Source organism: Polyodon spathula, chromosome 12 (genome assembly GCF_017654505.1).
Source record: "Polyodon spathula isolate WHYD16114869_AA chromosome 12, ASM1765450v1, whole genome shotgun sequence".
Taxonomy (NCBI): domain Eukaryota; kingdom Metazoa; phylum Chordata; class Actinopteri; order Acipenseriformes; family Polyodontidae; genus Polyodon; species Polyodon spathula.
This window is the reverse complement of record NC_054545.1, coordinates 7,890,355-7,912,686: the sequence shown is the minus strand read 5'-3', so window position 1 is coordinate 7,912,686 and position 22,332 is coordinate 7,890,355. Positions and strand designations below refer to the sequence as shown.

At 35.8% G+C, this 22,332-nt stretch overlaps 1 protein-coding gene across 3 annotated transcripts in view; it reads left to right on the top strand.

Annotated features, from left to right (window-relative positions):
- LOC121324213 (tetratricopeptide repeat protein 7B) overlaps positions 1–22,078 on the top strand; it is a 34,802-nt gene extending 12,724 nt beyond the window's left edge. Inside the window, exons 7-21 of one of the 3 annotated variants that reach the window (XM_041265846.1) lie at positions 356–528; positions 1,389–1,452; positions 1,744–1,881; positions 2,717–2,800; positions 3,049–3,153; positions 5,413–5,530; positions 5,757–5,814; positions 6,876–6,948; positions 8,404–8,564; positions 8,836–8,952; positions 10,378–10,475; positions 12,069–12,119; positions 15,048–15,188; positions 16,145–16,347; positions 20,488–22,078. In XM_041265846.1, coding sequence (XP_041121780.1) covers positions 356–528; positions 1,389–1,452; positions 1,744–1,881; positions 2,717–2,800; positions 3,049–3,153; positions 5,413–5,530; positions 5,757–5,814; positions 6,876–6,948; positions 8,404–8,564; positions 8,836–8,952; positions 10,378–10,475; positions 12,069–12,119; positions 15,048–15,188; positions 16,145–16,347; positions 20,488–20,709 — 1,806 coding nt within the window. In that variant the 3' untranslated portion in view covers positions 20,710–22,078. Of the gene's footprint in view, positions 1–355; positions 529–1,388; positions 1,453–1,743; positions 1,882–2,716; positions 2,801–3,048; positions 3,154–5,412; positions 5,531–5,756; positions 5,815–6,875; positions 6,949–8,403; positions 8,565–8,835; positions 8,953–10,377; positions 10,476–11,102; positions 11,259–12,068; positions 12,120–15,047; positions 15,189–16,144; positions 16,348–20,487 lie in introns of all 3 variants that reach the window. The other 2 variants (XM_041265844.1, XM_041265845.1) reach the window with 2 other exon arrangements.
- Positions 22,079–22,332: the final 254 nt, after the last annotated feature.

Below are 22,332 nucleotides of genomic sequence, written 5' to 3'. Positions count from 1 at the left end.
GCGCTGGAAGATGGTCAGGGACTGAGCAGTCCTGATATTTGTGGGTAGGTCGTTCCACCACTGAGGGGCAAGGCTGGAGAAGGAGTGGGCTCTGGAGGCAGGGGAGTGGAGGGAGGGGGATACAGCAGCTAGTCCTTATATTTAATGAAATTGCTCTACAGTTGTTTTGTTTTTTAATTAATTTTTAATGTTCATATTAATATGAGAGATGTGATGGTTTTTTTACGAATTCAAAATCACTTTTAAAATGAATGCTACTGTGCTTAATATCATATATAAAGCCACGCAGGAAAATATATATATATATTGGACCTGTTCTGGCACGTCCTCAATGCTGTATGTATTTTTCCCTCAGACAATCGCTAGGCAGTTAGCTGAGATCTTGTTAAGAGGAATGTGTGAACAGAGCTATTGGAACCCGCTGCAGGACCCTCCACATCAGTCACCCTTGGATGACCCTCTACGACAGGCATCCAACATTGAGGACTACGCCCTCAGTAGAAGGCCAAAGGTGTATGCCGGAGAAAAGTATGTTCTTGTACAGCTCTATTTTGAATGTTGTGCCTAGCTTTTAGTTGATCAGTCTCTACAAACATAAAGAGTTGCTCTAGGAACTCCTGCATCTTTTTGACGGCAACTTGTGCAAATCTTCTGTTACACATTCCGACAGCTTTAAAAGGCAATCTCCATCTTTGATGCCTTGCATTGGGTCTCCTGTTTATGCATGATACAGTCGAGGAGCTCTAAACCGTTTGTGCCAAAGAAATTCCTAACATGAAGCGTCATCTGATACTCCTGTTTTTCTTAGAAGGTTTTGCAGAGGCTCTGCAAATCAATTTGAGTAAAAAGATATTTCCCCTGATGCCTATCTCTTAATCTGCTTCAGGCAGGTTTGACATTTCTGTGGAAAGTTGGAAAATATTAAGGGTATGCTTAGTATTTGGTTTGTTACTGCAAATCGCCCACAAAAAATATATATATATATATATTTGTGCCAGTTATGCTTTGAATCTTGATCAATTTAATGATAAAGAAAAAATCTGGCTTGATTAACATAACAGAGCTGAAGGTGAACATGTAAATATGAGTACAGCTTCCTAAGCAGCAGTACAAATGCCGAAGGAAAGCAATGTGAGGATTACCTTTTAAAGATAGTTGTAGATGCAATTCAAGAAAATATAATGATGTTTACCTACATCTAATATTCACATCTTTAGAGGTCAGTTTCCCTGAGTTAGAAGTGAATGCTAAGAAAATCAATTACAGATAATTCAAATAAATCTATGTGATTAGCAAACAAGATTGGTGCTTAAACATGTAAATACCAGGCCGACATCTGAATTCGGTTAAAAATACCAATGGTGGTTCTTTTCTTTTTTTAATTGCAGCATATTCTGTCCTCAGGAAAACACAGAAGAAGCCTTGTTACTGCTACTAATTAGTGAATCAATGGTAAGATGACATATTTTGCTTAGCATACTGTTTTTGAAAAAAATCAGTATATATTTATTTGCTAACATTTTTATAGTTATCTCCACTGTTTTAACCTCTTTTAATTGGAGCAGACACACCAACATTAAAAAAAAAGTCCCCACCTTGAGGTACAACTGACTTCATTGTTTTGTTCCACTACTAGAGAAGAATACATTAACCACTACCATTCTTACAGTGACTGTACTTTCAGTGTGTGTGCTAGAAAAGATGCATTCAATTAATGTTTTTCACTTTCCTATTTGATCCCAGGCAAACAGAGATGCTGTGCTAAGCAGAATTCCTGAACACAACAATGATCGTATTATTAGTTTACAAAGTGCCTCTATTGTGTATGATCTACTGACAATTGCACTTGGTAGAAGAGGACAATATGAAATGCTGTCTGAGGTAATTCTTTATAGGAGTCTGTTTTTTAGTTATGTTGGGCAGAGGTTTTTGATTAGGTTTGTTTCTGTTTTATTGTTCTGTTTAAATATTGGAATTATATATATATAATTAATTTGTTTGCAAATAAACTCAAACTATAAACCAGCTGTTCTAAAATATCCTTGCATTGAATTGTGTGTGTAAATTCTGTACTATAATATACCTTTGAATAGATACCAACTTGTTGAAATGTCTGTAGCTGCCTAAAGTTTATCAATGTGGACTTTTTGGGAGATTTTGTTTTTGGGGTTAATGTTAGCTCCACCCAATAAGATTTTCCCAATAAGCTGTGCATAGCAAAAACTTTGTATAACCCCAGATTCATGTGAAAAATACAACGCTAGGTAGAAATGCTACCCCTGGAGCGCTCTTCATAGATGCAACCTCATGGAACACTGTTGGTGATCTTAAGCACGTTTTTAATTTTACTTTCAATTAAACCCTAATGTTTTCATTAGTTCTTATTCTACTATTTAATGATCTTTTTTTTATTAAATCATAGTTTGACCAGTGTTTCCAATATACCAGTGAATATTAAATGATCTCTTATTCATTTCCCCTGCTAGCACATGATGTTACCAGTTAATCAACTTTGGCAAATACAGTACACGACATTCATGCAATCAGCTTTACAGAACTCTTACTTCTACCTGGGTTACTTTTTAAAGATTCTGTTAGTATATATTTCAGAAATAACTTCTCAAAATGGTTAAGATAATTCTTGTAGGAGAGTCGATGTAAAGACTTGTGTGGTGACTGTGAACCTACTACAGCAGTATCTTTTATTGTTTTATAGTGTCTGGAGAGAGCAATGAAGTTTGCATTTGAGGAGTTTCACCTTTGGTACCAGTTTGCTTTGTCCCTTATGGCTGCAGGAAAGGTAAAAATGTTTGAATGGTATTAATGTGCACAAGTACATAACTCCCTCTATAACGTCACTTAAACATACTTCAGCTATATCTTTTATAGAGTAGTCATTTTTGTAGTAAATTTCTGTGAAATGTCCATGGTATAAAACAGGCAACAGTTTCTACTTGAACTTGGTTAGCGGGTGCTTCCACTAACCATTTAAAAATCTTTCTGGACTTTATTGGATTCATATGTGTTTCACTTCTGTGTTGTTTCAAGTCGGCACGTGCTGTGAAAGTCCTGAAGGAGTGCATTCGCCTGAAACCAGATGACCCAACTATTCCGCTTCTTGCTGTCAAGTTATGTATTGGAACATTGCACTGGGTAAGTGTGGCAAAGTGGTTTGCAGTGCGCAGGTGTGGAGGTGATGCAGTGCTCAAGAGAATGACAATGTTACTGGTGAAATAATGGTTTTATTTGTAATCCAAAGTCTGATGACAACAGTAAACAGTAATGATAGCAAGCAATACACAGCGTTGCGTATTGTTTCGTTTAATCCACGCGTTCAGTCCCGAAATAATAGTCCCGGTATTTCAATCACGCACCCTTGGTTAATGATTGCAACCGCTCCTCCAATCCGCGTTTGCCACGTCGTTTCCCTTCCAGGTCAATGATTTAGTGTACTGTAGCTCCGCCCCTTTTCTAGATGGCTGACTTCCATCTAACCCTGGGAATTAATTGTCTGGCCATCTAGTCCTGGGCACTCTGTTCCCTTTACACAGCACCCTCACAGGTCTAGAGGGAGATCACCAAGAATCATTCTGTCACGAATTTCATCTGATGTGTTGCTTACAAACTACAAATATTTAATATTGTGGATTTGATACATTCTGAAAAGACCTACAGTACATTCGTTATATTTAATGAATACCACAGAATTTAGGTTTTTTTTTTTAATCGATACAGGTTAATAAATATGGATTTCAAAAAATTGGTCAACTTGTACTCTCACTGTAACTTTTTAAAGTAAGCTCTTTAAGTACAATGTTTGAAGATGTAAGAGCAGTTGTGTTAAGACTAACAAGACTTTTGAAGCTGCAAATTCTGTCCTCTGGTAAATAGACAGTAGAGCCATCAAGGGTGGGATTCTTTCAGACTTTTGGAGTAAGCTAATGAGATGAGATTGTGAATAAAAGTAGAATTACATGTACCTGTTCGTCACATGTAAGCAGTATTCTGCTATTGATTTATCCTATTTGTTAAAGAATTAAAACGCAGTTCAAAAAGCAAAAATCCTAAATTTGAAGCTGAACTTTTATTCAAAATCAACCTGACATGAATCATTTCAAAGTGCACCAAATCTTAATCGAACATGCAAGAATCTCAAACTGAGCTTTTGTTCCAAATCAACCCGACCGTTAATCGGATCCTCAAGTGTGTGTTTTTTTTTTTTTTTTTTTTTTTGTTGCCGTTGTTGTTTTTTCTTTAATCAATTTTGCTTTGCCTCATGGTTGCTGAGCAAGCCAAAAATCAGAGTGCTTTTTGACAGCCTATATTGACGACAGAGCTATGCCTGCGTTGCTCCTTTTTTTTCAAAAGATCAATATAGTTTCCAGCTTTCTTGCAACATAAAATGATTTTTGTTGCGGATGAATAGATACACAGCTCGCGCTTTTTATTAAGACAAAAGAGTTGACTTCACTGCGGAGATGGCACCCTCAACCTACAGACCAGGATGTTGAGAGTGTGTGTTTTATATTGTCTTTTTATTTTTTATTTTAATTGGGTTCCAGGGGCCAGGTTTGTTATAATGAAGGTTGTTATAGTGAGGGGGTACTGTATTATAGTTAGCTACTTGGTCAGGGGGAAAAGGTTAATCCCAATGCCCTTGAAGATTACATTATAAGAGCAGTTTAAGAGCAGTTCAAAGATCCGCATTTAAGAGCAATATCCTGTTTCCTTTAAGGCTACTGAACTGTTCCTTTATAGATGGACTTGTGGGCTTACTGTACAGTGTCAGTTTAGTGTTTCTTTTTTAAGATAGTTACCTATTAAGTTTATTTATGTCTAATACATAAATATGGTTCAGGCTATGACTTTATTTGATCATAAAGTACTTTATTTAAGTGCTGTAGGATAACTGCTCAAGGCGTTATTTTGTGTCTGTGGACAATTAGTCTTAATGAAGTTCCTGTGTCTAATTAAAGAAGTCTGCATTATGTAAAATATCGGGAGCATGACCAACCATTGTTTAAGATATTTGATTTGACCCAAAGTCCATAGAATGTTATACTTCTGCCTTGAGAGACAAAAACCAGGGCATATTTTTAAAGACTGTTAAGACCTATTTCTGTTTTACAGATTTATTTCAAACAAAATAGAAATCATATTTACTCCTTATTTGCTAGGACTGTGGCCATATTGGGTCACTTTCTGACTTTGACAGACAGAATGACAGACAGAAGGAGGGAATGCATACTTTTGGTGTACTCTGCCTTGCACAACAGATAATTACTATGGTGACCTGTTCTCAGTTCTTACTTACGCATGCATCTTGCAATTGCAGGTAACCTTAACATCTGTAGACATGGTGGATTTTTGATCTTGTTAAGATATAGAATTGTTTTTGTTTGTTTTTTAAAGTTGGAAGAAGGAGAGCGGTTTGCCAAAATGGTGATTGATATGGGGGAAAAGGCATCGGAGTTCAGACCCAAAGGTTACTTAGCCATTGGTCTTGTGTACAGCCTAAAAGCCACCGATGGTGAGTGAGTTCTTTTGTGGTGTAATTGGAGACAATTATATATGTGTCAGCTGGTTTCCATCATAAGATATGAATAACTTTTAGGATGCATATTTTTGTTGAAAGCATAACAGGAGGTCATTTATCTGTTTTCAAACAGTAATAAACGAAGGTATCTTGTAAGTGACAAAAGCTTCACTTGAATGTGAGTCAATATTTGGCGGTGTTTTGTTTTTTGTTTTTGCAGCATCCTTGCGGGGAGTACAGGAAGAATATCAGCGGAAAGCTCTTGGTGCTTTTCAAAGGTGAATAGCTGTTTTAATTTGTGTCTCCCATATGGACATGAATTTAACATTTAACTGCAGATGTACAAAGTGCCACATTCCTAAGATATAGCAATACATTTATAATGCCCTTAGCTGTCATTGGTTTCTTGAATTAAAAAATGATGCACTGAAAGGAAACATAGACAGTTGTGTCTAAAATGGTGTTTTAAGTAATATAAAGAACCAAGTGGACCAAGTTATTTACACATTGTACAATATATATATATATATATATATATATATATATATATATATATATATATATATATATATATATATATATATATATTTAACAATTAACTTATTTTTTCATTAATTTACTGTAGTTAGGTAAAGGTATTGTATTAGTGTGCACCTGTATTAATACTCTTACAATTTTGTAAGGTAAAGGTTATTAACCCTTGTTCTGTTATACAGACTTATCAGACTCCTTTTTAGAAATACGCGAGGTAATCGTAGTTGGATCTCTAACAAGTGACCAATGATACAGAGGTAACTGGAAAGGGTTTATGGTACTTTTTCCAGGAGTTTGTGAATTCAGTCAAAACGGTTGTCCAAAGAGTTATTTGTGTAATTATTTAAGTAGTTAATTACAGTTTCATTTCTTATAACAAGATATTTGATTTCCTAATGGCTTTCCCATGTCTAACCTTTCATGACCATTTAGTAAGAAGGAACCCAGTCTGCGGTGTTGGTGCCTTTCAGCTCTATTATAGGATTTAATTTATCTGGTGCTTGTTGATTTGAAATATTTCTTGGCGCACAGAGGATGCCTGTGAGCTGCTCTCTTATTGCATTTCGCGTTAACCATGTCTTTACAGTCCTGCATTGCCTGGTATGATTGGGTTAGGATACCGAGCAACTGATGCAGTACAGACTGCAGCAAATCATTTCTCGAAACAGTATAGATTACAAAAAAATAATCAAGAAACTGTTATGGGGGTGGTCTACAGTCGTTCGTTTGATTAGATTGGTCGGTTTCAATTCATAACAAAATCTTTTCAGAATTTATTTAAAAATAATATTGTTAATATTTTTAGGGCCCAAAGTTTGTCTCCAATGGATCATCTTGCTGCATTTTACCTGGCCTTGCAGCATGCTGTATCCAGACAGGTAAGTGTGTGAAATCTGGGTGGCAGGAGTTGTTATTTATCAATAATTACCATAGTCATTATCAAATGAACAAAAGACTGAAACATTCTTGGTAAAACCAGACCAGATGTAAGTTCAGAAAGTATGTCATATACTGTCCAGTAGTTATCAAAACTTCTGGATTTCTGTTCTGCGTTGTAAGTCTCCAATAAATGAACCAATGTGTTTCTGTAAACAAGAGTTAATGACTTGCTGGTTTGTCCTCCTTGTAAAGTGTTTTAGCCCCTGTTGACTGTTATGACACCATAGTTTCATTTTCATTGAGATGCACTGTACATTCTCAGATATAAGTGGTTGTAATATTAAGGACACTTTAACTACAGTAAGTAAAGGTTTTGCAAAGTGCTCAGTTTAGAAAATGCCACATGACAGTTGATTGAGTCATTGAAATTGTCGAGTGATATTAAAATGAATGGTGAGTAAAACCAAATGATGCAACAATTTACAGTATTATACTTTGAAAATGCTGTGCCATGACCTTTGGTGTTGTGTGAGATATATAAAGGGAATTGTATTGTTGTGCAAATTTATAGAAATATGCTGTATGGTGAGATATACTGATCTGCTTACGTGTCGGTAAACTTAAATCCCAGTTGCTCTTTAAAGAACACTGGAATAGCTTATTTTTTAAATTTTTATCTTCCATCTCATTTACCTGTTTTAAAGCCTGACCTTTCTGTTTTCTTGGAAAATTCATGATTGCTGACGTCCTAGCTAATCGGCGTGATCAGTTTACCCAGATGTATACAGAATCTGAAATTGAATCACATATGTTTGGCTGATAGGAAGTGATCGCATTACAGGCTCTTGTTTTATAACGTTGTTTAGCAATTTGTTCCACTACAGCTGGAACCAATGTTCTTATGAAATACCAACAACTGTTAACTGCATGACGGACGCTATGAGTCGTATCCCTATATCCTGTATGTACCCTTAATCACACATTGGCTATAAAGTCATATTTGGGGAAAGGCAGGTCAGTCACAGCCTTCCTGTAGCGTAACCAGCTGTGTTGATGCTGACTCCATTTTCCAAGCCACACAACCCTCTCTTTTTTTTGTTTTTGGTTAAAATGTAATCCTAGGAGCAGTGAATGGGAGAGGTTTAAAATTATGAATTTAACCGAATATATCAGTGATGGAATAGGATTATAATTACCTTGTGGATTTGAACAGACTCCAGGACAAAGGTATTAAGGATGAAGGTCCCTGATCCTGTGGAAGACCTTCAGTCATGAGTCCCATTACACCACATGGTTGAGAGAGGTTTGGTCCTCATAGTTAGAATATTGTTAAACGATACAACACTGTATCAAGTTTACCGGTAGATTATTATGGTATCATATGTTTGCTTGTTTTTAGTAAGATTGGTATAAGAAAGATAAGTACCATTTCAAATTTGAATTCCCATTTTCAGATTCCAGAAGCTGTAGGCTATGTCCGCCAAGCGCTCCAGCTCCAGGGAGATGACGTGCACTCCTTGCATCTCTTGGCCCTTTTACTATCGGCACAGAAGCACTACCACGACGCCCTCAACATCATTGAAATGGCACTGAGCGAATATCCAGAACATTTTATGTAAGTTTATTTGGCAGGCTTAGAAGGAAATCTCATTAGTTAAGTCTGTCTAGGAAATGTCATAATCCTTTATCACAAATCCAACTATTTCCTGCATTACATTATCACCATTGTCTTTCTGGCAAATTTTTTACAATTTATTCATTGTTGGGAGGGGGCACCTAAAAGAAAACTTGTTCTGAAAAAATGTTTTCCTTTTTCAGCTCTTCTGTAAATGAATATTTTTTTGTGTGCTCTCTCTAAACGTGTGCTTTTTTTTCCTTTATCACAGATTGCTGTTTACAAAAGTGAAATTGGAATCAGTCTGCAAGGGTCCCGATGAAGCACTGTTGACTTGTAAACATATGCTGCAGATCTGGAAATCCTGCTACAATCTCACCAACCCCAGGTACAGTATAGTGGCAGAAACCAAAGCCTGCACTTCCCAGGGCCAGAATAGCATCAGTCTTCTGAAGTGTACAGAACATTCTAAACTCTAGTGTGAAAACATTCTATTAGAATTTATATATTCATTGGCTGAGTCTGGTATACTGTCTGGAATAGCTCCCTCTTTAGGGCGAGCTCAAATCCCATGTCTTGTGCCAGGACTGTGGAATTAAACTTGCAGCTTCATGACATAAATCTACAGTGGTTTGTTGAGTCACTAAAGCAGCTAAAGGGTGTATTGATTTTTTATTATTAACATCTCTTACAAATCAATTTGGATACAGCTGTTGGTAGCAAATATTGAACTCTGGTTTGACCTCATTAATAACACATATTGTATATATTGAGATAGAAAAGTACTGTAAATCACTTTTAAACAGTGAACAGAGTCCATAGCCGGTTGATCTGGGCAACTGCTAATCCCTTAATTTAAGAAATGTATGAGATGACAAATAATCAGGAAGGAATTAAACCAGCAACCTTCTAATTAAAGCCAAACACAATCCTGCATTCTTGATCATTTAGAACCCTAAAAGAAACCAATTAAAAACATCAATACCGCGAAATCTGCTCCAGTATTTGTGTGGTGAGTAAAATTAGAAATCAGCTAGGTGGCTTTCTTTGGAAATAGACCATTTATTCTTGCTGCATGGTATTCTGTGATATGGTTGCAGTGCATTTCACTTTCTAATTAGTTTTGTTAAACTATATATATATATATATATATATATATATATATATATATATATATATATATATATATATATATATATTTTTTTTTTTTTTTTTTTTTTTTAATTAAAAGATCGTTTTTTAAAACAATTATTGGTGCTTCAGCAGTTCAGTGTGCTTTGTTTTCTCTGTGGGCTCACTCAACACACCCAGTTTCATCTTCATGGCTTTTTCACACAGATTTACTCTTATTTATCAGACATACCTAGCGATTTGCCTGATGTCATCACAGCATGTTTTTTAATGGACATTTGCGCAGTCTTGTTAAAAAGGTTGCTGTCTTGCAGAATCAGATTTGCACCTTTTTCAGCTAAAGCTTCATTCGAAAAGGGAATTAATTAATTCCACTGCAGAGGTATCATGAACCGTTCTCATAGCTAAGCTCTGCTCCTGAGATTGCACTAAATTTCAGTGAATGGAAATGTCAATGGGGGGGCTGCTGTTCTGTCAAAAAGTTGCCAGATCTAAACAAGGAATGTGTTATTGGATCACCTTGATCAGTGGTGTACAGGTTGATATTTTTACAGAATATTGAAATTTTAGGACTTCATGTCCTAATCAGTACCTGTCAGTTATGTAAAGTGTGTAATACTCAAATGCTGCATTGTTCTGTGTGTAGTGTATAATAAGTGTCATTCATTGTGTATATTTTCAGTGACTCTGGACGTGGCAGCAGTCTATTAGATAGAGCTATGGCAGACAGAAGACAAATTAACAACATGACACTGCCTGACTTTAGTGACCCAGAAACAGGTGAGAAGCACTCTAAGAAATTGAAAATATATTTGTAAATCCAGGGGTAAAATATGGATTTAACAAAAAAAACAGGAATGCGTAATCTAAAAATGTAAATTGATAGCAGTAACACAAGAAGATTTTTTATTTCTGGCCAGCCATCTGTTTCATTATCTAAAACCAAAAACAGATATTTATGTTCAAAATAAAAAGTATATACATTTCAAAAAGAAGTATCTGAATGGAGTACAGCCTGACACTGAAGAAAAGTGCTATTCCCAAAAAGTGACTTAAGATATTCTGCATTGTAGTACAAAAGAGTGCAACACATATTACATACTGTAGTAGCATATCATATCTGCCAACAGCAAAAAACAATTAAAAGAACAATAAATAAATACAGATGTATGGGATGAATCGGCCAGACTCTCTAGAGTAGTTGTTTGTTTTACAGTTGTCATTTTGGTATTCTTTAGAGAATTTGAACTCTTTTGTAACCAGACAATATTACGGAAGACTTGATGTAATCATTGTGAAGCATTGCATGCATCTGATGTCCTGTAGTGCCTTCATTTCTGTTACATTTCTGTTTTTTTTCACCTTTTCTTTTATGATTCCTTATTTTTCTCCACTCTCCTTATTTAGCTTCCAGCTCTTCCTCTTCTATCTCTGGATCCGAGCCTTCTCTCCACTTTTTTATTTCTTCTCACCACTCTCCCCATTCCAAATCTGACCCCACCCCGAAGCCCAGCAGCCGTCATTTCTGTGACCACGCGCCTGGACGCCGGGCTTCCTCCCCTTGTAAACGCTGTCTCCTTTCCAGCTGTGTTCTTGGGTTTCTGATTATCTGTACATTGCTAAAATAATTGAACACTTAGTGTGTAGCATTCCATTAAGGGTTCTGTCATACATCAATGTAACCAACTGTGCTGACTATTTGTCTCTTATTTGACAAATAAAAATACCCATAGCAGTTTGATTGGCATTGGAAACCTTTGAATTGAAACCTGAACTTGTGAGCACTCTTTGGATTAAACAGTTGGATCATGGCAATTGCTATTCAAGCACCACCTCTAGTGCCATGAATTTAAAATAATATCATCCTACAGAGACTTGTTTTTATTAAATGTTAATATCTTTAAACAAAATTCCAGTGTGGTTCACATATTCCCAAAGCTCTCTACACATATATGTATGCATGTTTAGGTACATATGTGTATCTGACTTGCACTGAGCAAAGTGAGCAAAGCGTTGGTGTTTTGTTTTTTTTTTTCTTAAAGGTCTTCATTCTACAGTGGAAAGTCATTTCATGATATGATTGTAAACTCACCATGCCGTACATGCTGGGCGAGGAGTGATATTTTATCATATGGGATGTTTTACCACTCAATGAATGTATGATCAGCACTTCATAATGCTGTTAAACTGCCTTCTGAAAACCATCAGTGGCCTGCAGTTCAAACATGGCTTAAGCAATTGAATTGGGGCACAGATTGAAAGTCCCAGAAGTAGTGATGGTCAGAAACTTAACTGATTTATTTTGATTTGCTTGCTTGTTTTTCTTTAAAATGTTGTTTTTTTTTAATTTTGTGGTTTGATTTGTTATTTAAGGCAACCCTCCAGATGCTTACTTTCATGGTTTTTTCTCCCTTTTTTCAGTTTGTAAGTAGTGCTTTTATAGGCTGACTGTTTTACTTCCACTGCCGTCAGCTGGCCTCAGAAATCACATGGTCGTTCCACCACCGAATGTAAACGCTAATGTCCATCTGCAGATGTAGTTGACTTTAGTGTGTTAAACTGAGGCTGCTTCTGTTTACCTATGTTTATTGCCCAGAGGCCCATTGTATTATGAGATCTGAACGCACTCGACCAGCTATTGAGTTTAATTATTAAAGAGGCAGTATCATTTCTCTAGGCCTAAGCATAATGTTATCAATTAGGATCATGCATCTACAGTAATAATACTAGGTGTTCATTATTTAGTTTACTATTTTTACAAATATAAGTGTATGTAGTAGGTTTAAGTAATTAAAAAATAAAGGGCAATTAAAATGTAAATGAATTCAAGTACTAAGGAAATATGCATTTGTGTTGGTTCCAAAGAAAAAAGAAAACTTTCAATTCAAGCAGACGCAAGGGGAAAAAAAAAAAAAAACTTTGTTTTAAAATAACAAACATGATGGTTTATATAGGAATCTGGCCTTGATGAATGGATGCTGTTTCTTTAGAGTCTGCCATTGTGTGTTTTTCCTGCTGCTGTAGTAATAGAGTAGTTCCCTGCATGTGCCAGTGTTGGTAGCCTTTTCATGATGAATGTGGGCTGCATTTTTTGCATGTTCAGTTTGAGCTGCATCAGTTTTTGATCCGCATGCATGTTTAAATAGCATGGAGAATTTAGGATAACATACCATTAGTTTTAAGGCTCATCTGGGTTTTTTTCTTTAAACTTTTTTTTTTTATGTGCATTTTGGCACGACTTCTAAACTATTTATTTGATTCAGAGCATGCCATTTCTTATCAGTTTTATCATATCTTGAAAGGCAATGTCATTCTTACACTGATTTGTTTTTGACTCCTTATTCTTTTCATGTTACAAATTATTGTAGAAGAGTAGAAATGTAGCAGCACAAGAGTCGAAAGTTTACACAATGTAAAACTTTTTTTGAAAGAAGTAGAACAATTTTAGGAAAATATGTGCAGTGTATTTGTTTCTTCCCTTTAGTTTCATGGTCCATTTTGCATGTCTGGTTTCACAGACCCTGATTAACTCTTGGCTTAAGGTAACAGGTAGACCAATTTATGCGCTAATCGGATTCTTCTCAAATGAAACGTATAGTATTATTAATTTAGCTTATATGTAAAGTATTAATTGTGTTTATTCTGTCACACTAGTTAAAGACTAATCCTGTGTCGGATGTTCTTTATATTTATCAGAAAAACAGTGACTCTGTTTATTGTCAGTAAGTCCAAGCTAATCATATCTTAATCTTAACTTTTACTGCACTCTCGTTTAAGTTTCTAATAGCCTGATACAGTTACACAACCCAATGCTGATCTGTAAGTCATGACATTTATATTCACTGTTGTTACAGCGGTCAGTCTGTGAATGGATTAATCTTTTTAAAAAAAAAAAAGAAAAATTTGGGTAAATTGATTCCTGGGCTCTGAGTGATAGTTGAACAAACAAACTGTCCTCATCTGTAAAAGAAAATAGATACGAGAAAGTAGGATGGGTGTTACTCGTTAACATGGGTTAACAAAAGGCAATAAATCAGAATTCAAGCCTGTAACGTAATACCTAGCTCACACTTTCCTTTAAACAGGACACCAAGATTTGAATGTTGGCACTGATACCACCAGCATGAGTTCTTTTGTGTTTACAAAGTGCTAGTGCTTAATGCCTGCTTCCAGAACTGGAGGATGGCCCAGAAATGAACAACCAGTAAACACAAAGTGCATTAAAATGAAGTGTGTAAGGAAAGGGTGGTAGCACTGCAGAATTAATACAGTCTTCATAGCCTTTCAATTCCAGCATTCAAAAGAGAGGTTTAGGATTGGATGGGCTTTGACACTAAACTGCTCCCTCACCATGAAGAGTGTGGTCCTTCCAGCAGAGACTTGCAACAGCTTTGTCGCTGCTCGTTCTGTCTCTGCCCTGTAGATAAATGTGTAACTTTGACAATTAACCAGTATCAGAGAATCCGACCCAAAGTCTTTTCTTTTATCTCATTTTTTTTATTATTGAGAAAGACAGAATTGTTTCTGATTAAGGTGTATACACTGTATCTTTGTGGCAAGATAAACTAAACATCAAAGATTGTCGGGAGCGGCAAACTTGAGGATGGAAAAACTAATCGGTGGAAGTTTAATATTGCCTTTTCTTTGGTTTGTAGCAGGTTGTTTATTCCAAAATATGGAATTTTAATCATTTCTAATTCTGACCTCCTTTTTTATGATTCAAAGTGTAGTTAGTGTATAGAATTGAAAATACAGCCCCAAAATATTAAATGGGAACGTTTTTAAATAAAAGTTTAGGTAGAATAATAACTAATTCTTACCAGGACAAGTTTTTGTGTACTGAGCTAAGCCAGTGCCAACACGATAATTATCATAGTACCTCATGGGTCATTTGGAGAACGTTCCTGATCTTAGAATGGATCTGTTAATTTATTTGCAAATGGTGCTTTAAAAAGAAAGACTTAAAATCCTAAATAATCCTGGCATAATAAAATATAATGCAAAAATCCTCAGTACTGGTATGTACTTAATACTGCTTCTGTGTGTCGCATACATTCATAGCAAAGCTCTCCCTAATGCAAGATTTGAAGTAGTATTTATTTTTTCAGTAGTATTTTATAATATTTGATGGAGCAATACAGTTGTCTGCCAACCCAACCGAAAAACAAAGATTGTAAGAAATGTCAATAAACATGGATGTTATTTCAACTTGAATCATGTCCTGGTATAGAACTGGTTAGTCAAAAAGCAACCCTCAGTATTTATTTTTGAAATGAATTCACCCTTCTAGTCTTTCTGTTGTTTTTGTATTCATTTATATGAGCTGGTGCTTAGTTCTGCTTGCCCTCTCAGGTTCAGTCCATGCCACTTCAGTCGCAGCCTCCCGAGTGGAACAGGCCCTGTCTGAGGTTGCTTCCTCTCTGCAGAGCAGTGCTCCTAAGCAGGGGCCTCTCCATCCCTGGATGACTCTAGCACAGATCTGGCTTCATGCAGGTATGTGCTGTGCATGGGCGAAAGCACTGTACCGGTAAACAGCTGTTTTAACCTTACCCCACAGCTGCAGCAGGAAAAGGTTCCCCTAGGTGTTTATACAGTATGCAAGCTTGCTTGTGGTTCATCAAAAGGCGCTAATGCAGTCTAAAGGTTTTGGATATGGTGTCTAAGCCCACAAAACATACACTCACTCGAGTTACTCAAAACCAAGGATTATATTACGGCTTTGTAATGCCCATTACAAGCTAGCTATTGTGCTTTATAAATTATAATAAATCATAGTGAGGTGACTGCTTTGTGTGGGATATTTTATCTAATGACAGCTTTTGTTGCGGCATGGAAGAGACTATAATGGAATAGACTAATATACACTAGTACACCAACATCTTGCTGAAATAATTTCCTTTGAACATTCCTAATGTTATATGGAGGCATTTCTAGATGGCTTTTAAATGATAGAAAAAGCAATCAGGTCTTTATCTCTGTAATAGTAAAATGACTGATTTTTAGTGTGGTAAAGTAAAACAATGAATAGCGATTGCTCCACTTTTTATTGCATCAATGACAATATAAAAACAATGCTGCAATAAAATATGCTGTTTCATCATACTTTCTTTCTTCAGTATGTACAGCAGTATGTTTACTTACCTTATTTAATATCACAGGGCATAGGGCAAAACATATTTTAATATTATTGCTTATGTTTTCGTAACAAAATCTTGACTGGTGGGAAGTATGTAACAATTCTAACTGTAAAATGATATGTAGTAGACCAGTTGCACCATAAGCAGTTGACTGTGCCATATACAACAAACCTATAGCAATATAACAGTGTTAAACATTAATTATCACTTGACTTCCTTCTTCCATTGACAGTATATACATCGTGAATTAGGATGTATATGTGGCAGCTATTAATCTGAATAAATACAACAACAGAAAACACTTTTTTTCAGCTGAAGTCTACACTGGTATTGGGAAGCCTGCTGAAGCCACTGCCTGCATCCAAGAAGCAGCAAACCTCTTTCCAACGTCACATAATGTTCTGTTCATGAGGGGTCAAGTTGCAGAACTTCGGGGCAACACAGACGAAGCTAAGCGCTGGTATGAAGAGGCACTATCCATCAGCCCAACCCATGTCAAGACAATGCAGAGATTGGTACGATCAAAATTCTCAATCTTCAAAAAAAAAAAAACATTTCTGACCATAAAGAATACACCAAGGTTCTGCATATAGTCATCGCCTAAAACTATAACAATATACAAACAGTACAGGATATCATCTAACTAGCATTAGGGTTAGTTGAAGTTGTTAACAAATATTTCATATTGTGTTTTTTTTTTTTTTTTTTTTTTTCAGATTTATAGTTTTCAAATTCTCATGAGGATGTTCTTTTCAAAATCAAAGCTAATGGGTGCTTTATGTTGTCATTAAACAACTTGATATGGTAGAATGCTGTGTATTAAGAAAGAATACTGACTTTTCAGCAATTCTTTGTTGTACGTAATGTGAGTTTAGGATGTGATAAACCTCTTTATTAACCAGGATTATTTGGAAAACTGGTGTAGTAGAAATACTTAGTGAGATGCACAGGGTATCGCAAGCAGGCGAATGGATCTGCGTCTAGCTATTAGTTCAGTTTGACAGCATTAGCCAGATCCCTATGTGGGTGCCCATGAATAATCCAGGCAGGTATTTCTCTTGCATCCCTGGAGACTGGATGAGACAAAGGCTGAGGTATAGCTGTCCCTCTCTGGCAACAAGATATATTTGTAGCATATATTTGTTTCTGAAAAAAGGTATTCAAAACTCAGTTTGGCAACCATCATATGAACATGAAAATGAACATGTTAACATCTCAGGGAAACAATTTACAGTGTTGTAATACTAAAGGAAACTAGTACAGTAATTCTACTTTGTTGTACAAGTAGTTTCTTGTACCTTGTGTACAGTGTTTTTAGTTATAGATTAACTATTTACAGAACATGTTTTCATTGTTTAATCATAGAGAGAGTACAATAAAAATGATTTCCTTTTATGGGAGGTGAGATACAATTGCAGCCCTGATATAGTATTACTATAGTATGAACTCGTTATAGCAACACATTTCATGTACATTTAATTTATTGATCGATTGCTTTGTCACTAATTTGCTGAATAATAAATATATAAAGGTTATTCTTTGAATACTTTTCTGAGTACTAGGGTCGAAATACGTGTTAAATTAAGGCTGCATGATACTTTTGAACTACTTAGGACAAAAAATAACGCATGTGAGTTCAACACTAAGATAATCTGATTGTCTCGTGAGCTGCCAGGTCTTATTGTAGATCCTGGAAATACAATATATTGCTTGATTTTAAATAAAGAACTAGTTTCGCTATCATGGTTTGAGCTTGATAATTTCTAGATCATGATGATAATTATGTTTTTCATAATTATACAGTTTTTGACTGTACTTCAGATTCCCTTCAGATTTAAGCCTGGTCTTCAGGTATGGAAGCTGTTTTATATTCATTTCAATCATAACGATTATATTGGACAACAAAACACAATTGAAGATTTATAATTTAATTAAACTGAGCTTGGTGCTGACCAATGGTATGTGTCAACAAACACACCTAATGGCCCAAAAGGTGCATACTAGTTGAAAGCTCATGAAATGATTTGCTATAAAATATGATTTCAGGTAGTTTGCTTATAGGTCTTAAACACTGGCATTGCAAAATTCATGGATCATTGTTTTTTTTTTTTGTTTGTTTTTTTTTTGCTAATGCCATGTGTGGTGTTAAGAGTGGGTCCAAATATCTATTTAGCTGTATTGCAAAATTAAACTAATTCACCTGTAAATTCTTCTAAGGAACCAGAAGTTGTATCTTTGAGCGGAATTGGGGAAAGTAGTGCAAATTAGCCTTTAGGGTGTCTGGAGTAATAGGTAGCAGCAAAAAGACAAGACGCATGTGTTCATCAGTGCTCTTGTCCCACTTAGGTGAACAGATAGAAATGTAAATAACACAAATTCTGCTGGCATCAGCTAAATCCCATTGGGATTACATGAATTTCAGAAGAATAGTAAACTGCAAAATATGGAATATATAAATATTTTAGAGTAATGGAGTCCCAGCACTTTGCTGTAAGGATAAATCTGTATTTGTAGGCGTTCCAAACCACTCAAACACAACACAATAATAGAAGCAACCATTTCACTGAGGATATAATGATTAGAGAGGGGGGTGAGAAATTACATTTTAGCATAAATCCAATTTAGGCATCATATTTGTTTCTTTTTAGTGTAAATGTTTCTGTCAGTAGTAGAAACCATGCACCGCTACCAAAATGAACAAAATACATATCTATAATTGTTTGTATGTTTGCTTGTTGGCAGACCAAAGGATGCTGTAAAGCAGTAGTCCCGCTTGAGCAAATTGCCGATCTTGGCTGGGGACCCACAGGGAGTGCCTTGCTGGCCTTTGCCCTCCCACAGGCTTATGGAGATATCTGGGGATAGCCTGTCTTTAATCTCTTTAGAAACCACTGCAGGTCAGGACCTGTACAAGTCCAGCTGGAGACTCCCTGGTTTCTCTCTTCAAGTTTTAATAGCTTGATAACATCCATTGCTTAGGTTAGGCAGATGAAAATAGGCCATTGACTTGACATCAGGTTTAGAGGTCACACCTGTTGATCCTATTGATTGGTTAGTGAGTTCCATCGATGAGGCAACATTTAAACTCATCATACTGTTGCTGCATGGTTTCAGACTTGACTGTGAAGAAGCTGTGAGAAACTGACTCATCCTTGGGGCCCCAGGGAAAGGTGTTTTAGCTTTTAGTGTCTCACACCCAGTTAGAAAACAGCATTAAAACCTGAGTCGGGCATGTATCATCTTATGTCTTTAAAAGAAAAGTTCTAGCTATATATAATGTATTCATTACCAAAAGCTGGTGTGAAATGCAAGTTTAAAAAAAAAAATGTTTACATGAGTTTTTGTTTGACTGCAGTCTTAATGTGCAGAAAATAAAATGAATGAATTATAAAGGGTTGTATTGTGCATGCAAGAGAGTATTTCTGAAGGTGTTGAATACATGCATCATTGGTGCAACATGGTTCATTGTAAGGGCAAGCAAAGTACAGTAAACATATTGTAAGAATATGATTTCTTGCTGATAGCTCTGTCTTGCATTGTTTCCCTTTAGTGTTGGTTCCCAGCTTGAAAATTAGCTTTAATAAGGCCATGTTCCAGCTGTTAATAACTATAAGATATGAAATATTAATGAACTGCAACAGTACACTGTCTCATCCACAGCTCTGTGTTTCATCATAAGAAGGCTGTAATGTACTGCAGAGCAGATGGATTATTTTATTAGGTTATTTATATTATATGTGTCTTCCCTTGATTAATCCCTAACACTTGATATATTTATTTATTTATAAGCAGTAAGTCCGTTAGAAGGCCAGCATTCACCTATATGTAGCTTTCTTCCTTGTACCTTTTACTTTCCAGCCAGAGCCTCTCGTAATATACTGTATTTCTTCAAATTTAAGACTCTCTCGAATTTTAGACTCAGCCCAAATTTAACTCGCACATGTTTTTATCTAAGACTTGCTCGAAATGATTACAAAAGTTTTAAAAAATCTACTTTTATTTAGAATTCTTAAAATAAGAATGTAAAAAGTAAACTAATAGATAATTAGTTAAATGATATATTATATAATAACCCTTTGGGCATTTTACATTTGTGAATCTTACCAAGATGTGGAAAATCTTATTCAGAGGAAACACAGTGCGCTGTTATGGAAGCAGTTGCTAGGCGGCAGACTTTATCCAAACAGCACGTTTTAGCTGTGGGGGCAGTGCCAGGCAAACAATAGAGAATAAAAAAGCCTTAATTGACAACAGGCCTTGCTCAGTTCTCAAATAACTGTAAACTGATACAAGGGAGTGTGTTGAACCTGTACATCAGAAGCACGGGCACTTTCTATTTTTTTTGTGGGCAAGCAAGTTGTTTTGATGAGCATTTCTGACTTAAAGTTGTAGTCTTTTAAAGGGAAAATTAACCCTTGCCATCTAAACAATTTATAAACTATAACCACTTAAAGGGTAATCAAAATAAATAGGGTAGGCCTGTAACATATTATTTTAGATTCCTATGGTTTTTTTATGGGGTGGATGTACAATATATCTGGACAAAAAGAAAGAATAAGTTCCTTACATTTGCAATTTGATCTTGGCAACGACTTGGAAATTCTGCTATGTTTAAAAATAAAACCTATTTGAATTGTATTTTTTTTCTGTTGAAGGGCCTGATTCTTCACCGGCTGGGTCGGTCCAGTTTGTCTGAGAAGATCCTGCGTGATGCCGTGCAGGTGAATCCCACGTCTCATGATGTGTGGAACAGCCTGGGAGAGGTGCTGCAGACTCAAGGCCATGACGATGCAGCGACAGAGTGTTTCCTTACAGCTCTGGAGCTGGAGGCAAGCAGCCCCATCCTTCCTTTCACCATCATTCCCAGGGCTCTCTGAACCAGCCACTGCAACCAGCACTCCCAACAACTTGGGCTGCTTCGTACCCAAGCACCGTACAAAAACATTTAAGAGTTCAACAAGCAGTTGTATGTGTTTTGGTCACAAAAGTAATTTGTTTGTTGGCAAAAAATATTAGGAGTTACTACATATACTGTGACATTTGCCATCCAGTTTTCCAACATTACCCAGATCCCACACATATACAGTAGGAAAGGCTGTCGTTAAAATAGATTTTCTTTATCAGTTTCACTACTTTTCCCATAGTATTTAATACAGTAGTCTAACAGTCTGTGTACCAAGCATGAGGTTTTGTAAAAACAATTATGAATTAATTTCACTACAGATTTATTTCACTGCAGGTATATATTTTTTAGTGCTTGGATAAACAGAAAATGTTAGTCTTTGTTGAGGAAGCCAGGGTTAATCAACGTTATTTGTAACGCAATCAGTAAAAAGAACGTTCAAATCATCTCATGATCGTAGTTACGATGTTACTGGACCTCAGGCATAATTTGCTTGATGAACTGAATACAAAATAAACATGGACAAGGTGTGGCTTAGAATCAAAACAGTGGCATTGATTGATACAATACACAAAAAAATACCATTTAGGACAGGGATTCAGATATAAAACCATTAATGAATGGTACATCATTTGCCTGTGATGGTATTTTTTGCAAGTTTTTAAGGACAGTTTGCATGTTTTTGTTCAGTTTTTTACTATTGAGAAGATAACACCATATATTATTGTAATTGGCTTAGGCACTGCAAGTGGTTAAAAGCATAACTGAATCCTTTTACAGACTAAAGATGCAAAAATAATGACCAATTCAAAACGCAGTGGACATGTGCTGTACTGTAGTTTCTATTTATATAATCAAACAAAATGAATATATGTTTGCATTACATTACCTTTTGGGTAATGTAATTTACAGAACAATTATTAGAAGAATATTATTTTAATTACCAGTATATTTTACTGTGGGTTGTGTCTCTGATACTGTGTCTGTTTTTAAGACTTTGCAATATTTATATTTTGTTCTGTTGTTGTCCCATACGTGAAGATTTTTCTTAATTTTGATCTTTTTAAGTTAGCACGTTATTTAAGAGATACATATTTAAACTGGAAATTATGCTGACATTCCTTATTTGAAAGAGTTATCAAAAAGCTAAGTGGCATCCTTACTATTAATTAGTACTGTGTTTGCCAGAGGGCTCCATTACATTTGGTCCATTTGCCCAACAAAAAAGAAACATAAAATTCTGCACAGTCGATGCAGCTATGATCTGTGATTATCTAACTAAAGAATGTAATACGATTGGAGTACTCATTGTTTGTGTGTTAAAATTAAAACATCTTTATAGATCTCAATGTCTTAAACCACAGTGTGATTTCTCAATAGAGCCATGAGAAGGCTGTTTCTTCATCATTGATGTACCTTGCACTCAAGGCTAATATAACCAAGCCCTTTTGTCTTCAGGAAAACAACCATTTTCAGGGGGTGGGGTGAGGCTGGGGAGTTGGAAAAGGTGAGTGTGTTAGCTTAGATCTACCCCATGATATTTTAAGATCATACCTAACTACCGGATAGAGGAAAAAATGCAAATTTTCATTGTTTT